The sequence below is a fragment of the Grus americana genome, chromosome 3, assembly GCF_028858705.1.
Source record: "Grus americana isolate bGruAme1 chromosome 3, bGruAme1.mat, whole genome shotgun sequence".
Taxonomy (NCBI): Eukaryota; Metazoa; Chordata; class Aves; order Gruiformes; family Gruidae; genus Grus; species Grus americana.
In genome coordinates this window covers 114,403,737-114,424,913 of record NC_072854.1, presented here as the reverse complement: position 1 = coordinate 114,424,913, position 21,177 = coordinate 114,403,737, and the positions used below count along the sequence as shown (strand labels likewise).

General features: G+C 40.3%; 2 protein-coding genes across 8 annotated transcripts in view; both read right to left on the bottom strand.

Annotated features, from left to right (window-relative positions):
- Nucleotides 1-1,884, bottom strand: part of LOC129203933 (COMM domain-containing protein 1-like) — a 91,596-nt gene extending 89,712 nt beyond the window's left edge. For 3 of the 6 annotated variants that reach the window (XM_054818931.1, XM_054818929.1, XM_054818930.1), the window contains exons 1-3: nucleotides 1,334-1,884; nucleotides 751-888; nucleotides 18-147 (exon numbers count right to left, since the gene is read on the bottom strand). In XM_054818931.1, the coding sequence (XP_054674906.1) occupies nucleotides 18-147; nucleotides 751-888; nucleotides 1,334-1,732 (667 nt within the window). In that variant the 5' untranslated portion in view covers nucleotides 1,733-1,884. The remainder of the gene's footprint in view (nucleotides 1-17; nucleotides 148-750; nucleotides 889-1,333) is intronic. The other 3 variants (XR_008576211.1, XM_054818933.1, XM_054818932.1) reach the window with 2 other exon arrangements.
- Nucleotides 1,885-3,714: 1,830 nt separating this feature from the next.
- Nucleotides 3,715-21,096, bottom strand: MCM8 (minichromosome maintenance 8 homologous recombination repair factor). 2 transcript variants are annotated; one of them, XM_054820626.1, is made up of 19 exons: nucleotides 20,722-21,096; nucleotides 20,450-20,620; nucleotides 20,205-20,279; nucleotides 19,632-19,714; nucleotides 19,299-19,448; nucleotides 18,418-18,521; nucleotides 16,733-16,931; nucleotides 15,870-15,955; nucleotides 14,302-14,453; nucleotides 13,052-13,247; nucleotides 12,220-12,250; nucleotides 11,801-11,941; nucleotides 9,909-10,050; nucleotides 9,056-9,251; nucleotides 8,569-8,782; nucleotides 7,391-7,600; nucleotides 6,743-6,819; nucleotides 6,054-6,243; nucleotides 3,715-5,031 (listed from the first exon to the last, which is right to left on the bottom strand). In XM_054820626.1, the coding sequence occupies exons 2-19, from the start codon at nucleotides 20,574-20,576 to the stop codon at nucleotides 4,939-4,941; spliced, it is 2,466 nt and encodes an 821-aa protein (XP_054676601.1). In that variant the 5' UTR covers nucleotides 20,577-20,620; nucleotides 20,722-21,096; the 3' UTR covers nucleotides 3,715-4,938. The 2 variants fall into 2 exon arrangements, with proteins under 2 accessions (XP_054676601.1, XP_054676602.1); XM_054820627.1 differs by lacking the exon at nucleotides 20,205-20,279 and having other exon boundaries at nucleotides 20,450-21,096.
- Nucleotides 21,097-21,177: the final 81 nt, after the last annotated feature.

Here is a 21,177-nt window from a genome sequence, read left to right as displayed (position 1 = left end):
TAATGACATTTTCTCACCTGGGATAAGATTTGCACAAGTTAGGCTTACATAGAGCACACTGATGAGAATTTTATCAGCCAGAGGATCAAGAGCACTTCCCAAAGCTGATTTCTGATTAGCCCAGTTTCGTGCAATAAATCCATCCAACTAGGAAGAACAAAGTTCAGTTTCTCTGTTAGAAAACTAAGAATAAAAATAGCTTACATATGCTACTGTTACAGAGATATTTCATGAATGACATCATATAATACAGCTAGATTAACCAAGATGAAATATGATACCTGTTAGCTGATATTTGTATCATACTTTTTTCACATTACATTCCAGATATTGGAAGCCTCTGAACATATTCAGTTCTCATTATTAAAAGAAAAAAAAAAAAGGAAAAAAGGTAACTGCTGTTCTAAAATTGTCACAATTGTCATGCCGGGTGCACTGGGTACACCTGCATACTGTAACGGACCACTAGACAGTGCATAAGCACTGACTGGACAATGCCCACCTGGGGCTGGTCAGGGAAACCTAATATCCCCTTCGCTCCAGCAGCACTTAAGTCCCCTTCGGTTATCTGTGAGCTACCTTCACAATGTCACAAAGGATGTATATACCATTTCTAGAAAAGAATGAATATAAAAACTAATCTGTTTATTCATTTCCATTCTACATTGGAGTCTAAGTTTCAATGTACATCAATGGGATCACCGTAACCCACACTATCGCCAAAGTATTTCCAAACTGATGTAAACATACCAAATCCGTTATGCCAGCCAAAACAAAGACACCTAGGGCAACACTGAAATTTTCTTCGACAATCAAATAGCCTAAAACTGGTGCCAAACCCATTCTTGCCATTGACAGTATATTTGGGATCGTCCAAGGGTTTTCATACTGAAAAGCAAGAAAGCAAGAACTTCAGGCCAGGAAGGCAAACCCTAACTTGGCATATAACAGAATTAATCAAGACAAACACAAACTTGAAGTTGAACTAGCCAGAAAGCCTTGTAAGTTCTTGGAAGCAACCTGCGTTTGCACAAGACACACGGACACGGCCTCTAACTACTAAACATTAACTTAGCCTTCAAAAGGAAAATACGCCACTACCGAGAGACTTAAAAAGCCCTTACGTGTCTCCAAGTTTGGACGTGATACCCGCTTCCAACAAGCAGCGCGACTTTCGCTGTGCTACCGTGTAAAAAGTGCTCTCCCACTCGGGGCTGCACCACCTCACCCCCCGCCCCTCAGCGGAGGAGCGCTCCCGGCAGCTCGGCGCACCGACGAAGGCGAGAAAGCGACCGTCGCGCCACACAACCCCACCACCTCCCAGGTCACGTACCAGCTCGGCATAGCGCCCCACCACACGCTTCTCCCGGGGGCGCTCCGGCGGCACGACTTCGCCGCGACCCGCTCGTCGCGACCCGGCCCCGCCACTGAGGAGGCGCCAGGCAGCAGCGGGCGCGCGCAGCAGCTGTTGGTGCTCGCGCAGCAGTCGTTGGTGCTGCCGCAAGGCGGGCGCGGCGCCTGGCCGCGCCAGAGCCCCCGCACTCACCGCCAGGCAGAAGACGCCGCTGTTGCCATGGCGGTCGCCGCCCGCCCCCCCGCCGCGCCCCTCCACTGCCTCAGCCACCGCCCCGGGTCGGCTAGCCAGAGGCCTGGCGCCGCCGCCCGGCCGCCTCCGCCCCGCGCCACGGAGGAGCCCCCAGAAATCCCTGCCCAGCCAAGCGGCGGCCAGCATGGTGTGGGGTAGCGCCTGCCCGCGGCCCCTATGCACGCTGCGACCCTGCCCGCGGGAGCGAACGACCTCCCGCCGCCGGCGACATCCGCCACCCCGACAGCCTGGCGGGGGCTAGGGGACAGGGTACGAGCCAGGGGCGTGCGTGTACGGCGAGGGGTGGGGGGGACGTGCGACTTTTTGCGGCGCTTTACGGCAGCCCCCTCCCCGCCGGCCCGCGTGCTTTACGGCAGGCTGCCACGGCGGGCGCGATGGCTGAATTAAAAAATAAGTCGCAGCTGTGAGGAGAAATAAGGGGAAACCCGCTTTTCTGCCGTTTTCCGGCCTACCTGCCGGCTGAGGATCTTCCCCGGGGTCCCTAGGCGCGGGCGGTGGCGTCCATGGCGGCATGGCGAGCGGCTGCTCGGGGTCACCTCGCTTCCCTTCAGGCGGGGCGGCTTTGTGGGGCCACGCTTTTTGCTCCAGCTGTTCTCTTTACAAGCCCTTAACGGAGGAAGGTGAATGTTTGCTTCACCTTAAGAAACTTTTCAGAGGACCTAAGTAGTGTCTTGTTCTTGCTCTTCACCCTCCCTCACCCACCTTCACTTTAGCTCAAGGAGAAAGACTTTACTTTTCCATGGGCAACCATTTATTTGCTTCTGGGACTTGCTCCTACCCACCTTCCCTAACACTAAAGGACATTGTTATTTCTCATTTCTGGCATCAGTTCATCAGGCAGCTGAGGTTTAACCCCGAGGTGTTCAATCAACTGTAGTTACAGCAATCAATAACTAGCAAAGAAAGGGAGGCTCTTAAAAAAAACCAACCAAATGAAAAAATGACCAATCGCATGTGGAATATTTACCTCTTCCACAGCTGAAACAGTAGCTAAAATGTATATGACCTTGTTAATTCATTCATTCCTCTACCACATCAACTAGATATAGTTGCTTTTTTGTTTTCTAAAGACCAGGAGGGTGAAGGAAGGAGCAGAAGGTGGTGACCTGGATGCTGGGATAGGGTGCACCATCGACAGGTTCACAGATAATAGAAAAGCAGGAGTGGCTGATAAACGCGAGCATCCTGCTGCAATCCAGAGACCCCAACAGGCAGGAGAGTTGGTTTGGTAGGAACATCATGAAGTCTGCATAAATCTGTTGGCAAAGGTTAAAATCAGTGTTGTGAGAGCTGATGCAGTAGGTTGCCTTTTCATGTAGGAGTAACTCCTACTTTGCAAGAAGGTGGGTCTCTTCTGTCCCTGTGGGCAGCAGTCACAGTAGTTGACGAGTGTATGCCCACGCAGGCTGACAGTTCATATATTTAAAAAAAGCCATTAACCACAGTTACCATAATGAGCAAACAAAACCTGGAAAAGCAGACTGCTTGCCACTTAAGAGTTCATATGTAGAGCTATTATTTCTTAGCATCTCATCTATCAAACTGTAACAAAAAAAGAAGTCTGTAACGGAGGCCTACTTATATGTGATAAGAAACTATTCATTGTTAGTTTAGGTAGAAGGCTAACGATTCTTAGAATGAGCACCTGTTACACATCATGATAAAAAGGAGGAGCTACAAGACACTTCAAGGTCCTTATATATGTACTTTTCAGAAAGGGAGGACACTAATTGCCTCCAGGAGCATCCTTATCTTCCCAAGGCATATAGTGAACAATTACCAACACCGAAGTATTGAGAAACTAGGGGAAAGGTAATTTAGGCCAGGGTCCCCAAGACCACCGACCCATAAGCCCCCTACCCAAATTATACCACCTACTCAAAAGATAGAGGTGGAGAAAGGAACTGAGCATGTATTCTAGTTTGCATACTAGGCAAAGAAATATGAACCAATTATTGTAATGGGGAGCGTACCACTTAGTAATCTTTGTAACATTTGTGTATAAATATGACAAGAGAACCAGCATAAGGTGTGCTTGATTAGAGGAACTATCCTCCTGACACCCAGCGCTGCAATAAAAGGAAATGCCTCCTTCTTAATGGTAAATTGGTGTTAAGTTTTCTTTTATTCCTGAATTTTAGTGACAAAACTAGTTTTCAGTTTCCGGTATATTGAAGTAGATTCACACTGAGGCAGTATTGAGTAGTTTAACATGTTCTTTCAAATCTGTAAAGCTTGTATTTTCATACAAAATCTCTGTGGAAGCATGTTGTAGGTCAGATCCTTATGTCACTTAGTAGAAAAGCAGAAAAAATTATTTTATTGTCTTGACAATTTATGATACATATCTTACCTTAGAAATAAAAGAAGAAAAAGAGAAGTATCAGTAATGCATTCTTGAATTTGAGGGAGTTGTTTGTTTTTTAATATTTACACTGAAGTTTCTCATCTGCCATTTGATTGCACTAGACCATGATTCTGATTTCATAAAAAGCCAGGAAACATTCAGCACTTTACTCTTGCAGAACACACATTCTTCTGTGGCAGGAACAGAGTTACACAGAAACATACATAACACATTCATGTTGTGTGTCTTGTAATGGCCATTAACACCCACAACGAGCATTCACTGTTACTCTATAATGCTTTTGAACAAGTTACAGATTTCTCGTATATAATGTTTAATGAAAGACATAAATAAAATCCAATTCCTGTTTTACAATTAAATATTGTAATAAGGATATTTTCTTAAATCAGACTTGCATTTCAAATAAAATCTCAGCTACAAAGACCAATAGAGAGCTGCGAAGCAGAAAAAAAAATCAAGATATCATTTAACAGCTATAAAACTGTGTTGTCTCAACATGAAGGTTCCCAACTTTTTGGAAACATTTCTATACTTTAAATTCCTCTAATGAGCCAAAGTGCTAAAAACACAACTCACATCGTCTCATGAAAGATTTCTGGGTTTAAGTTTGTGGATCCAATGTCACTAAATTTAGAAGTAAAATCTGTTACTGCACTGTGATAACGTTAGTACAAAATACACTTTCCACTCCTCAAGGATGATGAAGTACATGCTAGTCTTACAGTCTCATTTGGGCTAGCAGAGCTATAGGATGAGCCAAATCAGTGATACCACATGTCAGTTTGTCCTATGGCAGCTTAAAGCGAGCCTGTTGGCACTAGGAGTTTCTGAAAGGGAAACTCACACCTCAGTAAGCAACAGTGCCAGCTGTGCATTGACTGCTGTGCTAGGCTGCAGTTTGGCGTGTGTTATTGCTGCAGATCCAACGATTAGGTCTCAAGAAAGTTTAATACAGTGGCTCTTTTCACATAGTCTGAAGCTGATACACTCTTGCACCTTTTTTCAAAAGGTAACCCTGATCATTTAGGGATCCAATAAAGCTTTCAAAGTCAGATACCTGGGAAAAGAAGAGAGGAAAAAAAATAAATATATAATTGGAAGAGTGACATTTTACTGAACTCTGAACGGACAAAATAATATTCTATATATGAAGGGAAAATTAGAATTAATTGAATTAGCTTTAAGTAACTAGTCACTGAATGAATGAACGATCATGTCATAAGAGCTGGCAGTAACAAGTTCTGTTAGACAGGATTCAACACCAAAATGCAGACTTACGTACAGTTAACATTTGAACAAGTTTGGAAACTGAAGCCCTCTTGCCCCAGCAGGCTGAAGTAGGTTAACCAGGTAACAAAGAACAGCATTATTGCCCATAATAAGTTCCATGAAGCGAAATTCATTACCACTACTTTTCACTCATTACACTGAAATCCAGTTTTAAGTTTTTAATTGGCATTTAAGGCTTTTTATTATGAAGCAAGAAGTAGAATCAGCTATCAATATTTTTGTTTGGCTGAAGTCCCCCATGAGTACAGAATGCAAACTGATTACAGGCTAAAACACATTTGTGGCCATCCATCCTACACGATGTTCTTATCAAGTTACAGCATTATTCCTGCTTCAGAAATCCTAAAAACCCAAAAGGCATACTTGGGCCAGAGAAGGCCAAGCAGAAACCTTGCTGCACTGCTGAAATAGAACATGAACACAGCAAGAGTCTAAATTTGGAAATTAAAATAGGTGTGTGCCCTGAGGAATCAGAGGAAGTAAGTACACAGATCAAAATCTGCCTTTCAGAAACAAAGCAGAATCTTCTTAAAGACTAGCTTCAGAAGCAGAACCAACCCTTACTAGTGCAAGGAGGTGTTGCTGTCAAACAGCTAGTATGATTAGTAAAGCTTACAAACAAGGGCAGCTCAGGAAGAGTGTTCAGCCTAAAAGCAGTGAATGCTGCTTATTTCCGTTGATTGCAGAGAGGCACAACAGATGTGCCTTTTCTACTTTCCATTTTACAATAAATAATTTTGACTAGTTTTGCAGTTTGTTATTGAAGAGATGCTTGATTTCCAAACTTACTTGTATTTGTAGCTCCTTAGCAATCTGTTGAAGCTGTTGCAAGTCAAATAGATTGTTGTAAGTTCTCTCTGCAATACTGTTAAGGGCAGAAACAAATCTTTTTGCTTGTGAGCGATTGCTCATCCCAGACCCATGCTGTGAACGTTCAAAGTCCAGTTTTCCAAACTCATCTGAGTAGGTTCCCAGCATGCTAAAAAATATATTAAAAAAGATCAGCAGGAGGTAAAAGCAGGAGTGCATTAATTTGCTTCCTGAAACATAACTGCTTGAGAAACTAAGTTCTCAGAAGCCACATAGGAAACCATCCCCTAGTAAGAATGTCACTATCTAGGGAATTCAGACTAAGCACTTGCCCAAGTCACTTTTGGACTTAAATTGTTCAACTGCAACAGAGGGTAATCACATAAGACAAAACACATTTCACAGCGCTTCATGTCTAAATTACTGTGCACTGATGTTCATAGCCGCTATGATGATACAACACAAAGGTCTGAGTGATCAACTTAGGGCTGCTGTCAGCTTTTAAAGAAGAGGTAACAAATCTGAATATTGGTATCATGGCCCTAAACTTGATGAACTCATTTCTTCATTGTGTTTGCATATCTGTAGTTAAAAAACCCCCCAACAAACCAGTCTTGGAATGAATAGCACTATAATGCTTTATTTATTTTAAAAGCAGTGTGTATTACCTGTATTTCATTATTTCTATTACATCCTCAGCATCTTCCTTGGTAGATTTCTCCCTTAATTCCAGCCTTGATCGTGCCTTTAAAAAACAAAAAAAATCCACAAAGGTATATTTAAGATATATTACACCGACGTGAAACAAGGCTACTATTGCCCCACAAGCACAAATTTTAGGAGCAGAGATGGAACCTGAGCCTAAGGATTTAGAAGAAGATTCCTCTATTTTTTTGATAGCATTTCAGTGTCATCTTCTGCACATTATTAGGCTATGGCTTGGACTTTAACTGTATCCTTGGGAAGTAGCAGATCACAAATAACATTATTAAGGCATCATGTTAGGGAAAACAGCAGCAGTTTAAGTTCAAGATGGGCAGCAGCTTGTCTCTACCTGCACCTATTTATTCTTCTTTTGGGAGAATGTGATAAATTCTCTTTCCACCCCCTCAAGGGTGTTTTGCTTTATAAGAGACTTTAAGCATCAGTAGCTCTTAAGTATTTGTAAGTCTCTTGCATTATCACTATTTTTTTTTATAAAAACACAACAAAAAAGTATAGCAGTGAATAAACTGTCAAAAATTATAGGATATCAGTTGTAGTTTAGGAATAATCTCTTTGTTTTCAATCCCTGAAGTATTACAACTTGCATTTACCTCTGTAAGTCGAATCAGTGACTCTAGTTGCCTCGTGGTGATTGGTGTACTGTCTACTCCTTGGTTCTGTTTCCGGAGCTCAAGGTAGAATTCCTGGAGGACCTGAGCAGCTTCTGGAGATAAATTTGGGTGAACGTACTGCCGAGCATATCCGACGTACTTCCTCAGCAGCTGATGTGGAATGGCATCAAAGTTTTGTCCTGGTAAGATCTAACCCAATTAACAAAAAGCTTAGATTTCTGTGTCGGAACCCTATACAATACAAATTTCAACATAAAATCTTAATCTTTTATGCTTTATCTGGTGAAATCTTCACTGTAAGGGCTTTAGTGCTTCATATATGAACTATGTACTTAAAAAAATTCATACACTGTGGTTAGACATGTAACTAAACATACTTGGCCATTTCAGAAAAAGCAGCCAAAGCATCTGATTTGCATTGATAAGTGCCAAATATGATTTAAATATTTCAAGAATTCTTTTTCAAAAAGAGAAAATCCAATTTCCCAATTGTTATAAGATATATCTCCACAGAAGATTAAACCACCACATCACTGCTGACATCCCATTTCCAAATGTGCATGGGTTTAGCTCCAGCAGGGGATATTTCTCCCAAGACCTGGCATTTGACAATATCAGCCCTCAAACTGATCACTTAAGTTTAATAAGAAATATGCTTCCTCTCCTAAAATCCCCAAATCTGTCATGAGTTGCAGATGCCCAAGGATTTGTTTACACACTGCTTTCTTTGGATTCAGTACTTCACAGTACATTGTGTTATATCAAATTGTTATATCCAGTCTAGTTCTGTAGCTCTTTATCAAAATCTAACACAGCAAATTTGCTTTAGAGCATCTCATGCTAAGTGTCTTCTCACTACTGCAACAACAACACAAAAACCCCAAACATCTCAGCTAATAACTTTTCTTCTGCGTGGAGATGAAGATGGCTCAAGACACATCTTTAGCAGCTCCAGCAAGGTGGGTAACGTTAGCTACAACAGACAATTGGTAGAAACTGGTGTCTGGTGCCTTAAATGCTTCCTCTCTAATTCAGAGCCAATTATCCTGAGAAGAATGGGAGTGGGAGACTAAGGACATCCAGCAGGTCAGGGTTGCCAGGTCCCAGTGCAAGGAACACCACAGGAAGAGGCATAGCAACAGTCACAGAAGTCCTACCTTCAGTCTTTCAAGTAGCGGTCGATCTGAAACAACTTCGAGAACAGAGCGATCCTGTGCGTTGGTACGAGTCACAACAGCACTGCTGCATGCTGCCTGCTTTCCAGCTCGGATTGCCATCACGTGCTCAGACAGCAAGTGATCATGATCTTCATTTGGGGTGTCCAGCAAAATGAAAACTAGATCAAATCTTGACAGTAAAGCACTCCCCATTCTAGAGTACAGACAAGAAAGCCACACAGTGCTCAAAGAAGTGGAAAAACTACAGCAACTCTGCTCCGCTTCAAAGACACTTAAAAAAACCTGTCCCATTCATTCAGAATAAAGTAGAACAGCAATTTCTCTCTCAAAAGCCACAAAAAATTATTACAGTAAGTTTGTGTTCACACTCCAGGAAACTAGAAAGCAGTTATGTACAAGCAACAAGACCGCCAGAAGCATCTGCTTCTGAATGTGAACTATAAGCAGCTTTTCAGGAAGTGCTTACTTTAAGTTCTCAGACACTGTTTTGGCTTTGTTATAATGTCCTCCAACTGGGTTTGCTGCAGCAACGATGGATGTCCGAGCTGGTAAACTGCAAACAATGCCAGCCTTGGCAAGGCTAATACTTTGCTGTTCCATGGCTTCCAACAAAGCCTGATGCTGGTTTCCCATCTTATCAAATTCATCTATTCCACAAATACCTGGAATCAATTAACACAAGACAAAGACTCATTAGAAAACACATTAACTGATGGACAAGCATATGCTACAATCCAGTCCTGATTGTACAATCTGGTAGATTGTATGTTACAATCTATCAGAAGTCCAACCTAACTTCTTAGGGACTGCCGGAGACATTAGTGTCCATTTCAGCAAGGTTTGTTTTCACTTCATGCTGCCACAGCTGAACCATTATGAAGTTGACCTGGTTCATGAAAGCAGTGTCTTCGTTACTCGTTAAGATGGCAAAACAAGCTTTTTAAAAACAGAAATAGACAACAAATCTCATAAGCCAGCTATTTTTCAGAAACAGTAAGAATCCAGTAGCTGCCATTAAATCAGAGATTTCTCAAAAAGGAAAGCCTAGTTCTTTAACACATTAAGTAAGGCTGGTATGTGAATTGCAGAACTCCAGTTTCCTACACATCGCAGGCCCTAGGAAAGCAGGAACCACCTCCAGAAAAGTCACTGGAGAAGCTAAGAACTTCCCAAGACATGGAAAGCCAATATCATTCTTCAAATTTACATTTTTAGTCCACAATTATGCAAGCACTATAGTTAACCTTAGACTCAGCGGTAGGTGTCCCGTCCCCCCCCGATGTTTGTTCATACAAAACCTGTAGCATTACACATATTACCTTGGTCTCCAAGCACTAAAGCACCAGCTTCCAAGGCAAAATCTCCAGAAGCACCATCTCTAGACAGTGTAACAGTCAGGCCAGAGCTGGTGGAAGTGTTACCACAAACATACACACCTCGAGGAGCAACATTACACACTGCCTAGAAGAGAAAGACATACTTTTTCCCCTCTCCAAGGTGAAGAATTTCATAAGCCTTATTCTAGAGAAGCAATTTGAAACAAAACCAAATTCGTTTCTTTCTGCTTAATGTGGCCCAACAGTAAAGGTATAAGTCCTTGCAACCCCAAGAGACATACTTCTGCAAAAGAGTAGGAATAACTTCGGTCACAGTACTTGCAGCACAGCCATGTCTACTTGTGTTATAAAAACTAATAGGACTTTGGGCACAGCACTTACATTTCAAAGTATGTTGAAATACTTGGGGACATGCTATCCACCATGGAATTGCAGATATATAACATCTGTATCTTCAGACCCCATGATCTATTTAGACTAACATCTTGTCCCAGTGCCCAACACAAGTTGCTTCAGAGAAAGCATGCATAGTTCTCCCCACAACTAGGGGATAAAGGACAGTCCTAGTCTTCTCCATGTCTGTAGTATCCAGAAAGCAGCCTACAATTTGAAATATGAACTAGAAAAGCAAAGCATAGTAAGCTTGAACACAGACAAGTTGCAGTTAAATTTGCCTAGAATAGAGTTATAACTGGATGTTCCCAGTAAATCTCTATAGTTACTGTTGCCTATTTTATTTAAAAAAACAACACCCAAAGCATATTTGTTCAGTACCAAATGTGACAGGCACTGAGTATTGAATAAAAAAAAAAACCAAAACAAAACACAAAACAAACCACCACCAAACCACAACAAAACAAAAATAAACAACCCACAAACACCACAAAACCCCAAAATGGCTCCTACTCCGCTTTTGTTTTCTCCTTGGGATTTTTTTTTCTGCGACAGTGATGACTAAGAGCCTTGTCTCAGGGCTGAAGATTACTAGTTTTTCTTGAATGGCAGTCTATTATTTAGTAACAATGTGAAAAAACAAATAATCTACTATATGCTAGAGAGTCTCCATTCAACGAAAAAATAAATTAAAAATTTGTTTGCCAAGATGCTTGCATACAAATTCATCACTTTGGTTAAGTTATTGCAAGTCATATCCTAACATAACATGTCCACATTAGAAAGACTTGGACTTTTTAAGTGAGGTATGCAATGCTGCAGGTCTAGGTGAACTCTGTCCCTCTTTCACTTCACAGTAACCATGGGAAAAGACATGGAACTTTAAAACCATTCAGTTTAAGATGAAAAAATTCTATTACTGTCACAGTCGTGCAGAAATGCCCACCAAGAATAAAACTCAAACACAGCAGTGGGTCCCTTTCCCAAAAAGCCAAGATTTATGCTAGCAACATAGAAATAGGGTAAGAGAATGGAAGTAAGCCTCACAGAAGGCGAGTGACATGGTATTTAAAGTTGCATTAGTTCCAGGAGTGTACTTGATTGACAATGGATCAGCTAAATGAAGATAGGAAGGAGTGAAACTCCTCACCAGGGAAAAGGGTTGGTGAAAAAAACCTATGTAAGGGCAGAACAGCAAGCTTATACTTGAAAGCCCATAGTCTTGACCAAGTATACCTGCTTTGGTAAGTGTTTTAACAGGTCTGATCCCTTCTGCAAGGTTCTCTGGAAGGAGAGGACAGCAGGGGACCTCTGTACATACTATCCTATATTTGAGGCATCCTACATGAAAAAATAGCTCCAGCCAGGCTCAAGCAACCCTTTGGTCTTAGCTCACCTATCCTACAATGCTTACAAGAAGTCAAGATAGCAAGGAATTAGAGACAAGTACAATCAGACAATAGAAATAAATCAACCCATACTTGCAACATTTGACTTTTTCCTAATCCTGGATCTCCAACGACCAGAACATGTGGATCTCCTCGCACTGGGATTCTGTTCTTGTCATCTGCAAACTTCTGACATCCTCCAAATAATGCCAGGGCCAAACCTGCCTTTACAATCTGTAGTGGTACATACCAATACTAATAAGTATTTGATTATGGTGACTGATGGTGACAGCTCCTTAGAACTGGCTGTAATAACCATTTCCTTCTGGATGGCTGAACTTAAGGGTATAAAGCTGCCACCTCTTTGTCACTGAAAGCGACTGAGTCACAGTCACCTGTAAATACAGTCCCTGCCCTTTCCTCCCACCCCAGAGAAGCTTTATAAATCCTTTAGGAGTTTACCGTGGCATAAACATTTCAAACTGAAGTTGCAAGCAGAACTGTTAAATTACCTCATGGCCATAGATTGCAGGACAAAGAGAGCTGTAAAACAAAGAACACTGTAACATAAGTGGAATATAAATCTTGTATTACTATTAAATAATCACTTGTTCTGTCTCTCTTGTCACAGAATACCTCTATAAACATATAAAACTTTTGGTTAGCTGTTGCTGAATTTCCAACAGAATCAGTTTAAATCAGCAACATCAAATTTCTTAAAATTTTCAGATAACCAGATATGCTTGAGATAAAAAAAGCCTTTCATCTGAATTCACACAAACACGGAGGAGAACCAGTTTCCCAGTGGTTTCTGCACCAATTCTTATCTTAATCAAGTAACTACCTCTAACCCTCCTTTAAAGGTGCTAGTTTCATGGTTTTTGACTCCACTAGGAGGGCCTGAGGGACGCCCCAGCTAGAAGACTACTTCTCGGTCTGAACTGAGGGTCTTTCACACCCTCTGCTCAGTTCTTGCACCTCTTTCCTCTGCTGTAGAAAAGCAGAGCAGAGAACAAAACAGTACTCTTGAGTTGAACTTACTCAGTGAGGAGCAAAATTAATTAACTGGGCTTTTTACCCATAGCTTTCTGTCTCAGGGCTGACTTAAAACCCTCCTAACTTCCCTGTATCCTTAAATTCCTCAAAGTCCTAAGATCCCCACTGCAATACTTTCACTTCCTCCCAAGCCCCTTGCCCACTAAAGTTTGTTAAATCTCTGTGGTATCTGTTGCACAAGCCCTAGACATTTCATAGCTTTAAGATTAGCTGTCACGTTTGTCTGAAGGTGGTCATGCTGATTCAGAAGTCTAATCCTAGACCTAGTCTAGGTCTGACACAACTTACTTCACGATGAGCCTGAACAGGTTTTCCTCTGCTTGAATTTCCTGAACAGCATAGAGGTCTTTAAGTGAAAACTCCATGAATGATCTTTGAAAAGTCTCATCAAAGTTCTTTGTTTTTTGTCCTTTACTGTTGCTGACAGAATTTGCCTCAATGTATAACAAGAACATACACTTATCATTCTTAGTTTTAGAAGCTCCTGGTAGAAAAAAATTGAGAAAGGATGAAGGAATATTTTTTCTATCATGAAGTACTGATGTTATTTACAAATGGCGTAGAGTAATTCAGAAATATTAAGTACAGCCATGTGCAAAATGTTCATATTTAAATAACTGAACATCTGTATTTTGATGCAAAGTAAGTTTCTAGTTACATTTGTTCTTTAAGTTCCCTCCATTTAGGTACGCAATAAAATATTTTGCTGGATTAAGAGGGCATATGTATATAGGGAGAATTTTCTCCCAGAATAAATGAAGTTTTCCAGAAATTTTCAATTATTATATTATTCTAGTCAAACAAAAGTCAAATATAAGATGTTTCCACTCAATATTTAGAGAGAAAAAAATCCACAGTGCAGAAGAATTAAACATGTAGCTTAATAATTCATCATTTTCTGTGTCCCCCAGTGATTACTGACTGAGCAGAGAACGTGGTCTCACAGTAAATCAGTACTGCAGTTCTCTGCAATGTATTCTATTACAGCTGCGTGCAACATGTTTCTTCACTTTGGGGAAAAAAGAAAAAAAGGAAAAAAAGTTGTAATTTTTTTCCAGGGAGGACTAAACTAAGAAAGATAACACTCCTTCACACCAGTGTGACAGTTTTCCTATTGTTTTGAAGGAGATATTAAAGAGTTAAGCAAATAATGAGTCTCAGTGACTCTTCAGGAAGTAAGGATGCCTCCCCTACATTAGTGGTCCAGAGAAGGCTTTCCTCAGCTGACACACCAAAACATCAGATGCCAGACGGGCACTTCAGATTCAGGACCATCATTGTGTATAGACCAGTGGGTTGCAAACCCCTGTCTGTATCAGTGGGCATTAGAGACAGTGCTCCTCTTGGACAGCAATGCTTCTGGCTTTTTCGAAATAACTCCTTGTTATAAAACTTCTGGAGCTTCTGAAGAAATATACACTTAATGCATTTATAACTTTGAGAGCTCAAATTAAAGGGCATGGCTGCTGTTGTTCATGTGTAATTGCTAGAAAAATCCCCACCCTAGGAAAAAGTTGGTCTTAGATGATATATTTTACCTTCCTCAGTGCTCGACACCTTTACTATCCCTGTAATTGTGACCATATCTCCTGGTACGCAGCTGTCCACAAGATCTTGAACCAGTTCACATTCAATTGTGCGAGGGATTCTGCCTGCTTCTCGCTGATCATCTGACATGAGTTCTTGCACCCTGCAAAACAGGAGGTGAGCGCACGCTCCATGCGTAACACTTCCAATTCATTTACAGCATACAAGATCTGCAGCTGTGTGCTTCCAACCAATCCTTTCCAAACTGAAAAGGGAGACAGCAGAAACGCCCTGACAAATGCTAGAAACAGTAGTGCTGAATTTGGAGAAACAGACTATTTTGGTTCAGACTTAGTACATGAAATAAGATGGACCTTGTATATAAAAATTAAGAGGTCAGACATTATAGCTCTTGTGAATGCTTAATTGGCAATTTAACCTTAGCAAAGCCCAAGAAATTCCTCAGAGCATAACAACAACAACAGCTCACTCTGTATAGTTGTAAAAGGCTAGCAACTAACAAGTTCTTTAAAAGGTTCCAGTGCTGGCTCGGCACTTAGAGCTCTGATAGTTTTCCTTGAAGCTCAGAGTTAAGTTTTTCTTAAGAAGCTGCGATAAACAGCACCCTCTAGAGCTGCTGACAAGAATGTCAGCATTATTTTTATTTTTTTTTAAATTACTTATTACAGAACATTAATAAAGAAAAACATATTTATATGTCATTTGGCACAATAAGAATTTTGATACAGAATATGTGAACTTACAAAATCTGAATGTAAAAAGTGGGAAAAAGTAAGGAAATTTCTGTTTTTTCCAAGCTGGCCCCCTTACTGCAGTAAGCTAACAGGATGGACAAGAAACAACACATCGAACTCTTCTGAATGAATATTACGGGGCAATAGTACGATGGTTATAGCGCTAATAGCACATAGTAGGATGGAAGAGATGAAAACCAGATCCACTGTCCACCTTCTTACACTTTAACATTGTTAATTTCTGTAGAAACCATAACTTGTTCCCCCATAGCAAAGGTCTCACAGATTTTAGACATACCTGCTTGCTGATTAGGGATAGAAAGTAGGCGAATAGGCAGGCACAGCACTATTTCCTTTTACTAAGTGTACCTTAAGTACTGGAGGACACAATCAACATCACTTCAAACTAAGATTTTTAACCCTCAAATTTACTTTCAGTTCATTCAAGTCAACTGTCACAGCTGACCAATGTAATTTAATAGGACTTTTCTAGCTGACTTAATGATTCCTTTTAATCAGCTGTAAGTAATAGATGCAACTAGAAATCGAGAAAAGCTGCAAAGAGCACAAACTGAACATTTCTCAAAGAGCTCAGTCACAGTAGGAGCAATTTCCAAGAAACTATTATATTGAGTAGAGTTAATATACAAAGTATACTGGTGCTATGATAAAACAACTGCTTTGTAACATAAATTTTGAAAAGTACTTACCAAAAAAGAATAAGATTATTAAAATTACACAGTGTAATATGGAATGAACCATCCTGTCACTTTTTGACTACCTTGTTGCATTACATTTTTGTACAGAAGGGAAGAGATGCTTACTTAACGGACTGCCAGTCCACTGTAGTGGTTAAAGGAGAGCTTCTGTCAGCTGTGAAGGACCGACCACGGCACTCAGGAACAAGGCACTGGAACAATAGTAATTCTCATTCATTCTCAACATTTTTTCTTTTAAATCACAATTTGAAATTGCTGTATTTGTTTTTTTTAAAAAGAAAGTAAAGCAATGTGATTCATTAGGACCTATGTCAGGAAAAAAGCTAGTTAAATTAGGACTACAAATTAGCACATGCAAAATTAATGAAGATCTATTAAGCAGACACCTGAACCCTGACTTATAGTTGTTAGAGCAAATACAGCCAATTTGTATGATCCCTGTGGTGAACCATTTTTTTTTTTTTTTAATTACTTGTAGATGTTCCAGAGGAGATAATTTTTTCACTTGAGCACATCAGGTAACATCAAATGACTGGGCACTGTCTTATGTCTAACAACTTTTAAAAATGCAGATAAAAAGCAGTGAAATTAAACCAGAAAGTTCTAAACAAAAGCCACCAAAACCCCCCAAATCTAACCATAGAAAATCACCACAGTGAGGTGGAGGATGCTTTTTAAACTTAACTGGTGAAATGGAACCAAAGAAATTTTTTCCAGATTAGAGGGAGTTTCTATATACTACTTTTGTTTCAGCAGGATACATTTTTTTTTTTTTCAAATAACAAGGTTATGCAGTAATACAGTGTTGCATGGTAAGTTTAATTCTTTTTCTAATGTGTCTGTTGTTTAGTCTAACTTTAAATATCAGATTTTATTTTTTTCTTTTAAATACCAGTGATGTTGCTTTTTTTTTTTTTCAAATCACTACAGATAAGGGAAAAGTATGAAGTTAAATGGTTTTAACTTACCTTAGTGGGAAGAGTATACTTTCCATCAGGTAGAGGAACACTCTGAACATCTCCACATGTGCCACATACAAAAGCTAGCTTAGTGCACAGAGGCTTAATGTTACTGACACGCACAACAGTACCACGCAAGGCAATATATTTTCCATAGCAGTTGGCCCGAACATTTTTCAGCTGAGTTAGTGGATCATAATTGTATACCCTACACAAAAGTTAAGCATTAACATTTTGAAAGCTTACCGTACTTAAATGCAGAACAAAAAAAACCTCAAAACAAAGAAACAATAAAAAACCCACACCCAACCAAAAAAGAAGAGGGAAAAAAAAATGTTTACACACCAATTAACAACAGTAATCCAGAGCAATGATTAGAAATATTTTGTCTGTGGACCCATGGCATAGTCTTTAATCCTGGTCTAGAAAGCAGCATAACATTTAACATTCCTAAGTTTATATACAACAGCTGTACAGTTTGTTTATATAGTGAAACCTCTCTCCCGTAAGCAACAGAGACTAGAGATACAACAGAAATTACTTTATAGTCATCTATAGCCTTTTCTTTGTATTATTTTGGATTAAGACCAGAGCTTAGACTTGCAACACAAACGGATGTAAGATTTATTATGCCTGTGCTCCAAAAGGAAGGGTGGATTTTCATGTTTCAAGGATATAAGAACGTGTCATCAGGTACAACACATTGCACCTTGTTAAGGATGACAAAGAATACCCAGCCAAATCATTTAGAATAACAAACTTCAAACAGAATTGTTAATGTTGGGATGGACCTCATGAGATAGTCTAGTCTCACTCCCCTGCTCAAGTAGGGCCACTTTAGAGCCAGTTGCCCAGGTCTGTGTCCAGGTGGGTTTTGAGTATTTCCAAGGATGGAGACTCCACAGCCTCCCTGGGCAACCTGTGCCACTGTTTGACCATCCTCACAGTAAACCAGCATTTTCTTGTGTTCACATGGGATATTACGTGTTTTACTTTGTACCCGCTTTCCTTTCTCCTGTCTCTGGGCACCACTGAGAAGAGTCTAGCCCCTGAAATCCAGGGTTTTCCATGCTCCCTCTGCTTGGAGCCTTGAACACCACTATCTCTTCTTAATTTCAGATTAAAGTTTGATTAATTAGAATTAATATTCTTGAGACTGTCTACCAGTAATAATTTAATAGATTTAAGCTAATATGAAATAACACACCCTCATACACCACTGTCAAAACATCCATACAAGGAATAATAAATATTACAAGCTGTAGTTTATGTCCACACCCTCCAAATCAGCCTCCTTACAAAGACAGACTTACAAAAAGTTAAATCATAGTAATTTCCTAACCTCTCCCGTAAATAGCAGAAATTTAAATAGTTCTGGTTTTAATCAATACATGTTTCATAGAATAGTTGTCCTACTTACAAGTTACATCTCTACTTATAAGCTTTTCTAGTTACAAGCTGTTTGTGCAGCTTATAAGCAGGTTTCATTTCACTTTTTTCTTCACAAGGACAGCTTAGACTTTGTCATGGTGAAAAAGCAAAATACAGACTGTTCTTTGGGAAACAGCTTCAGAGAGTCAAGTCTCTCAATAAAATACGTAAGCCTTCAGTACCATGCATGGACACTGACAACTATTAAACAACAAGCAAATAGATCTTCCTGGGAAAAAACCCAAATACTCAACATCCATTACCTGGCATGAATGAGAGGCACATTTATTATAGGTTCTCCATCAAGCGGTAACCCTTCCTGCACCTGCAGCTCTGCAGCATGTCTTTCAAGGTCCTTTGTTAGCACCTAGACAGAACAGAGAGGCAGACACAAAGACACACCAGTGTGCCATGCAACATGGATTCAATTGGCTATTAAGTTTGATTACTATCCCTTAAAATCAGATCCTTCTACTGAAGCCTAAAGACCTCTCTGCTGTCTCTCACTAAACAGTGGTTTTCTGCTTCTAAGCAGTTTTAAGATTTATTTTAAATGGAATTTTAAAATCAACATATTTGCTGTGTTTGTTTCTTTAATTAAAAATGTAGACTGTAATCTTTAATGCTGCTGTTTTGTTTGACTAAAGCACAAACATCTGAGAACTTGCCTGTCAACCAGCTATGAAATGCTACCTTAAGAGACATTGAACAGAGCCAAGAATTCCTGAATGTGCTCACCATTGATCCACCAGCCACAGTTCTGCTGGGTGAGGCAGGACACACAGCACAGGTAACTCACAGTGTATTAAAAAAAAAAACCCCAACAACAAAACCCCAACACAACCAGGAATTAAAAGTCCCAGTAAGGAGTAACATAAGTGTTAGAACTACACTTAGTTTTTAATTAACTGCTTTGATGATGAATAAGCAAAATGCGCCAAGTCCAAAGCATTTTCAAAATGTGATTTTGTGGGCCATACAGAAATGGTGGAGAAATGGAAGAATTTGAGTTTTAAATAAGCAGTAATTTACTATAAGGCAGAAAAACAGAAATTTGGGGTTTACAACATGATTGCTTCTAAATCCCACTGATTCTTTTTCGTTGTAAGGATTATGCTTCTATGTACTAGAATATCACATTTACCTGATGAATTGCGAGACCCATACAGTGCAGTATTTTCTGAGGCATATCCCTTAATTCAGTAGATATATTTGGTATTGATTTAGTCAATTCTCTGTCCTGTATTAGTTCCTTATAGTCCACTAGAATACTTCCTTTTCTTTCTATTTCATCCTGTGAAATATTTTAGGTTACAAAATACACTTCAAGTTATAAACACAACACATCCAAATCACGTCATAAACATTTCATATCTGTGATGGAGATTATTTTTGATGGAGACAATACACTATATTTGTAATGTTATTGCATTAACAATAGGTTATCGTGGGGGGAAGTGTTTTGTTTTGCTTTTACCTTATCATAAAGTTCAATGCGTCGCATGAAAAACTTCTCAAAGGCTTGAGTCTTCTGGACAAAAGGAGACTTGTCAGCATAAGCTAATTAGAAACATGTTGCATTAGTAATTGACATAAGTAATTAATTTCATTTCACAAAATAACATAAAGTGGCAATTTCTCTCCCAACATTTTTCTGCATTCCAAAACTAAGGAAAATTATAATCTCTATAGTATCACAGTAACGTTCTGTTATAAGACCTATTAAAAAACAGAACTTTGTCTAAGATGACATAGGACAAGCATGTAGGATCAAGAAAAGTACAGCTGAGGTATGTATATTCCAGTTTTTGATAGCTTGCAAGTTTTATGTAGCTAATTAAACAGGTTTAAGAAAGATCATATTTTCCAAGGTTTGGACCCCACAGAGATTATAGTATGCTACAAGTCCAAAATCTCTACTGTATTCACATTTTTATATAATAAATATGAATATCAGTTACTTTCCATTGAACTTCTTCCCTCTACTTATAACCAGCTCTAAAAAAATGGAATAAAACACTCACTACATATAATTTTGGTATAAAAATACCTTCAGAGAAATAAAGTTTCCAGCCCTTATAGGGAATAAACTGGTCCAATGTTAATTGAACTAGTTGAGATCTTACTAAAAAAAAAAAAAAAAAATTAAAACAAGTATTAAAACAATGTGGGTACTAATACCTTTAAAGTTTTATTCTCAGTGATTCTTTTGACCACTGGGAGGCAGTTATAATTGCCTCAGCGATAAAACATTATGGCTTCAGAAAACAGGGAGAAGCACAGGAGGTAACTCACCAGGTTCAGACATTCTTCTCCTACCTCCCTTCTGTCCTCTGTCTCGCCATCCACCTCGCCACCCTCCTCGCCATCCCTGAAAGCCTCTTGCCCGAGGGCACCCCCTGCCTCTGGGGTCCCTACTCATCTCGCTCCGCAGGCGTCAGTTTGGGAACACGATAACAAACTGAGCTAAAGAGAGAAATTTTTACCAGGAAAAGATTTAATTTATATTAGAGTTATTTGCCAGGAGGATTACACCTGCAGGGCTGGGAGCAAAGACCCTGAGGTACCTTGAAGACCTCGCGGAAGACTCGGCCTCCTTCTCCCCACCACAGCGCCCGCGGAGGCAAAGAGGAGCCCCGCTAAAGGGCCTCACCACACAACCCTGGCGATGAGGGAACACAACAACAACGACGCCGACCTCCCTCAACAAGCGAGGGCTTTTGTCCCACAGAAAGCACCGTACCACCGCAGATCACTTGAGGAGACAAGGAAACCTTCACCCCCACTCAGCATTCTATTTTGGCGCCGATTCTTTACTTCCGGCTCTGCAACCAATCCCGAGGGAGCATGCGGCGTCGCCATGGAGCAAGAGGCGTGGCTCATCAGCCGTCATTGGCCGGCTCTTTCGCTTCCGAGGGGGTCTCACTCCCACTCGTCCTCCGCCTCAGGTTGTCCTGCTTCAGTGCGCAGGCGCTGCCGGCCGGCCGCTGGTCCTGCCATTGGCCCTGCCATTGGCGCAGGCG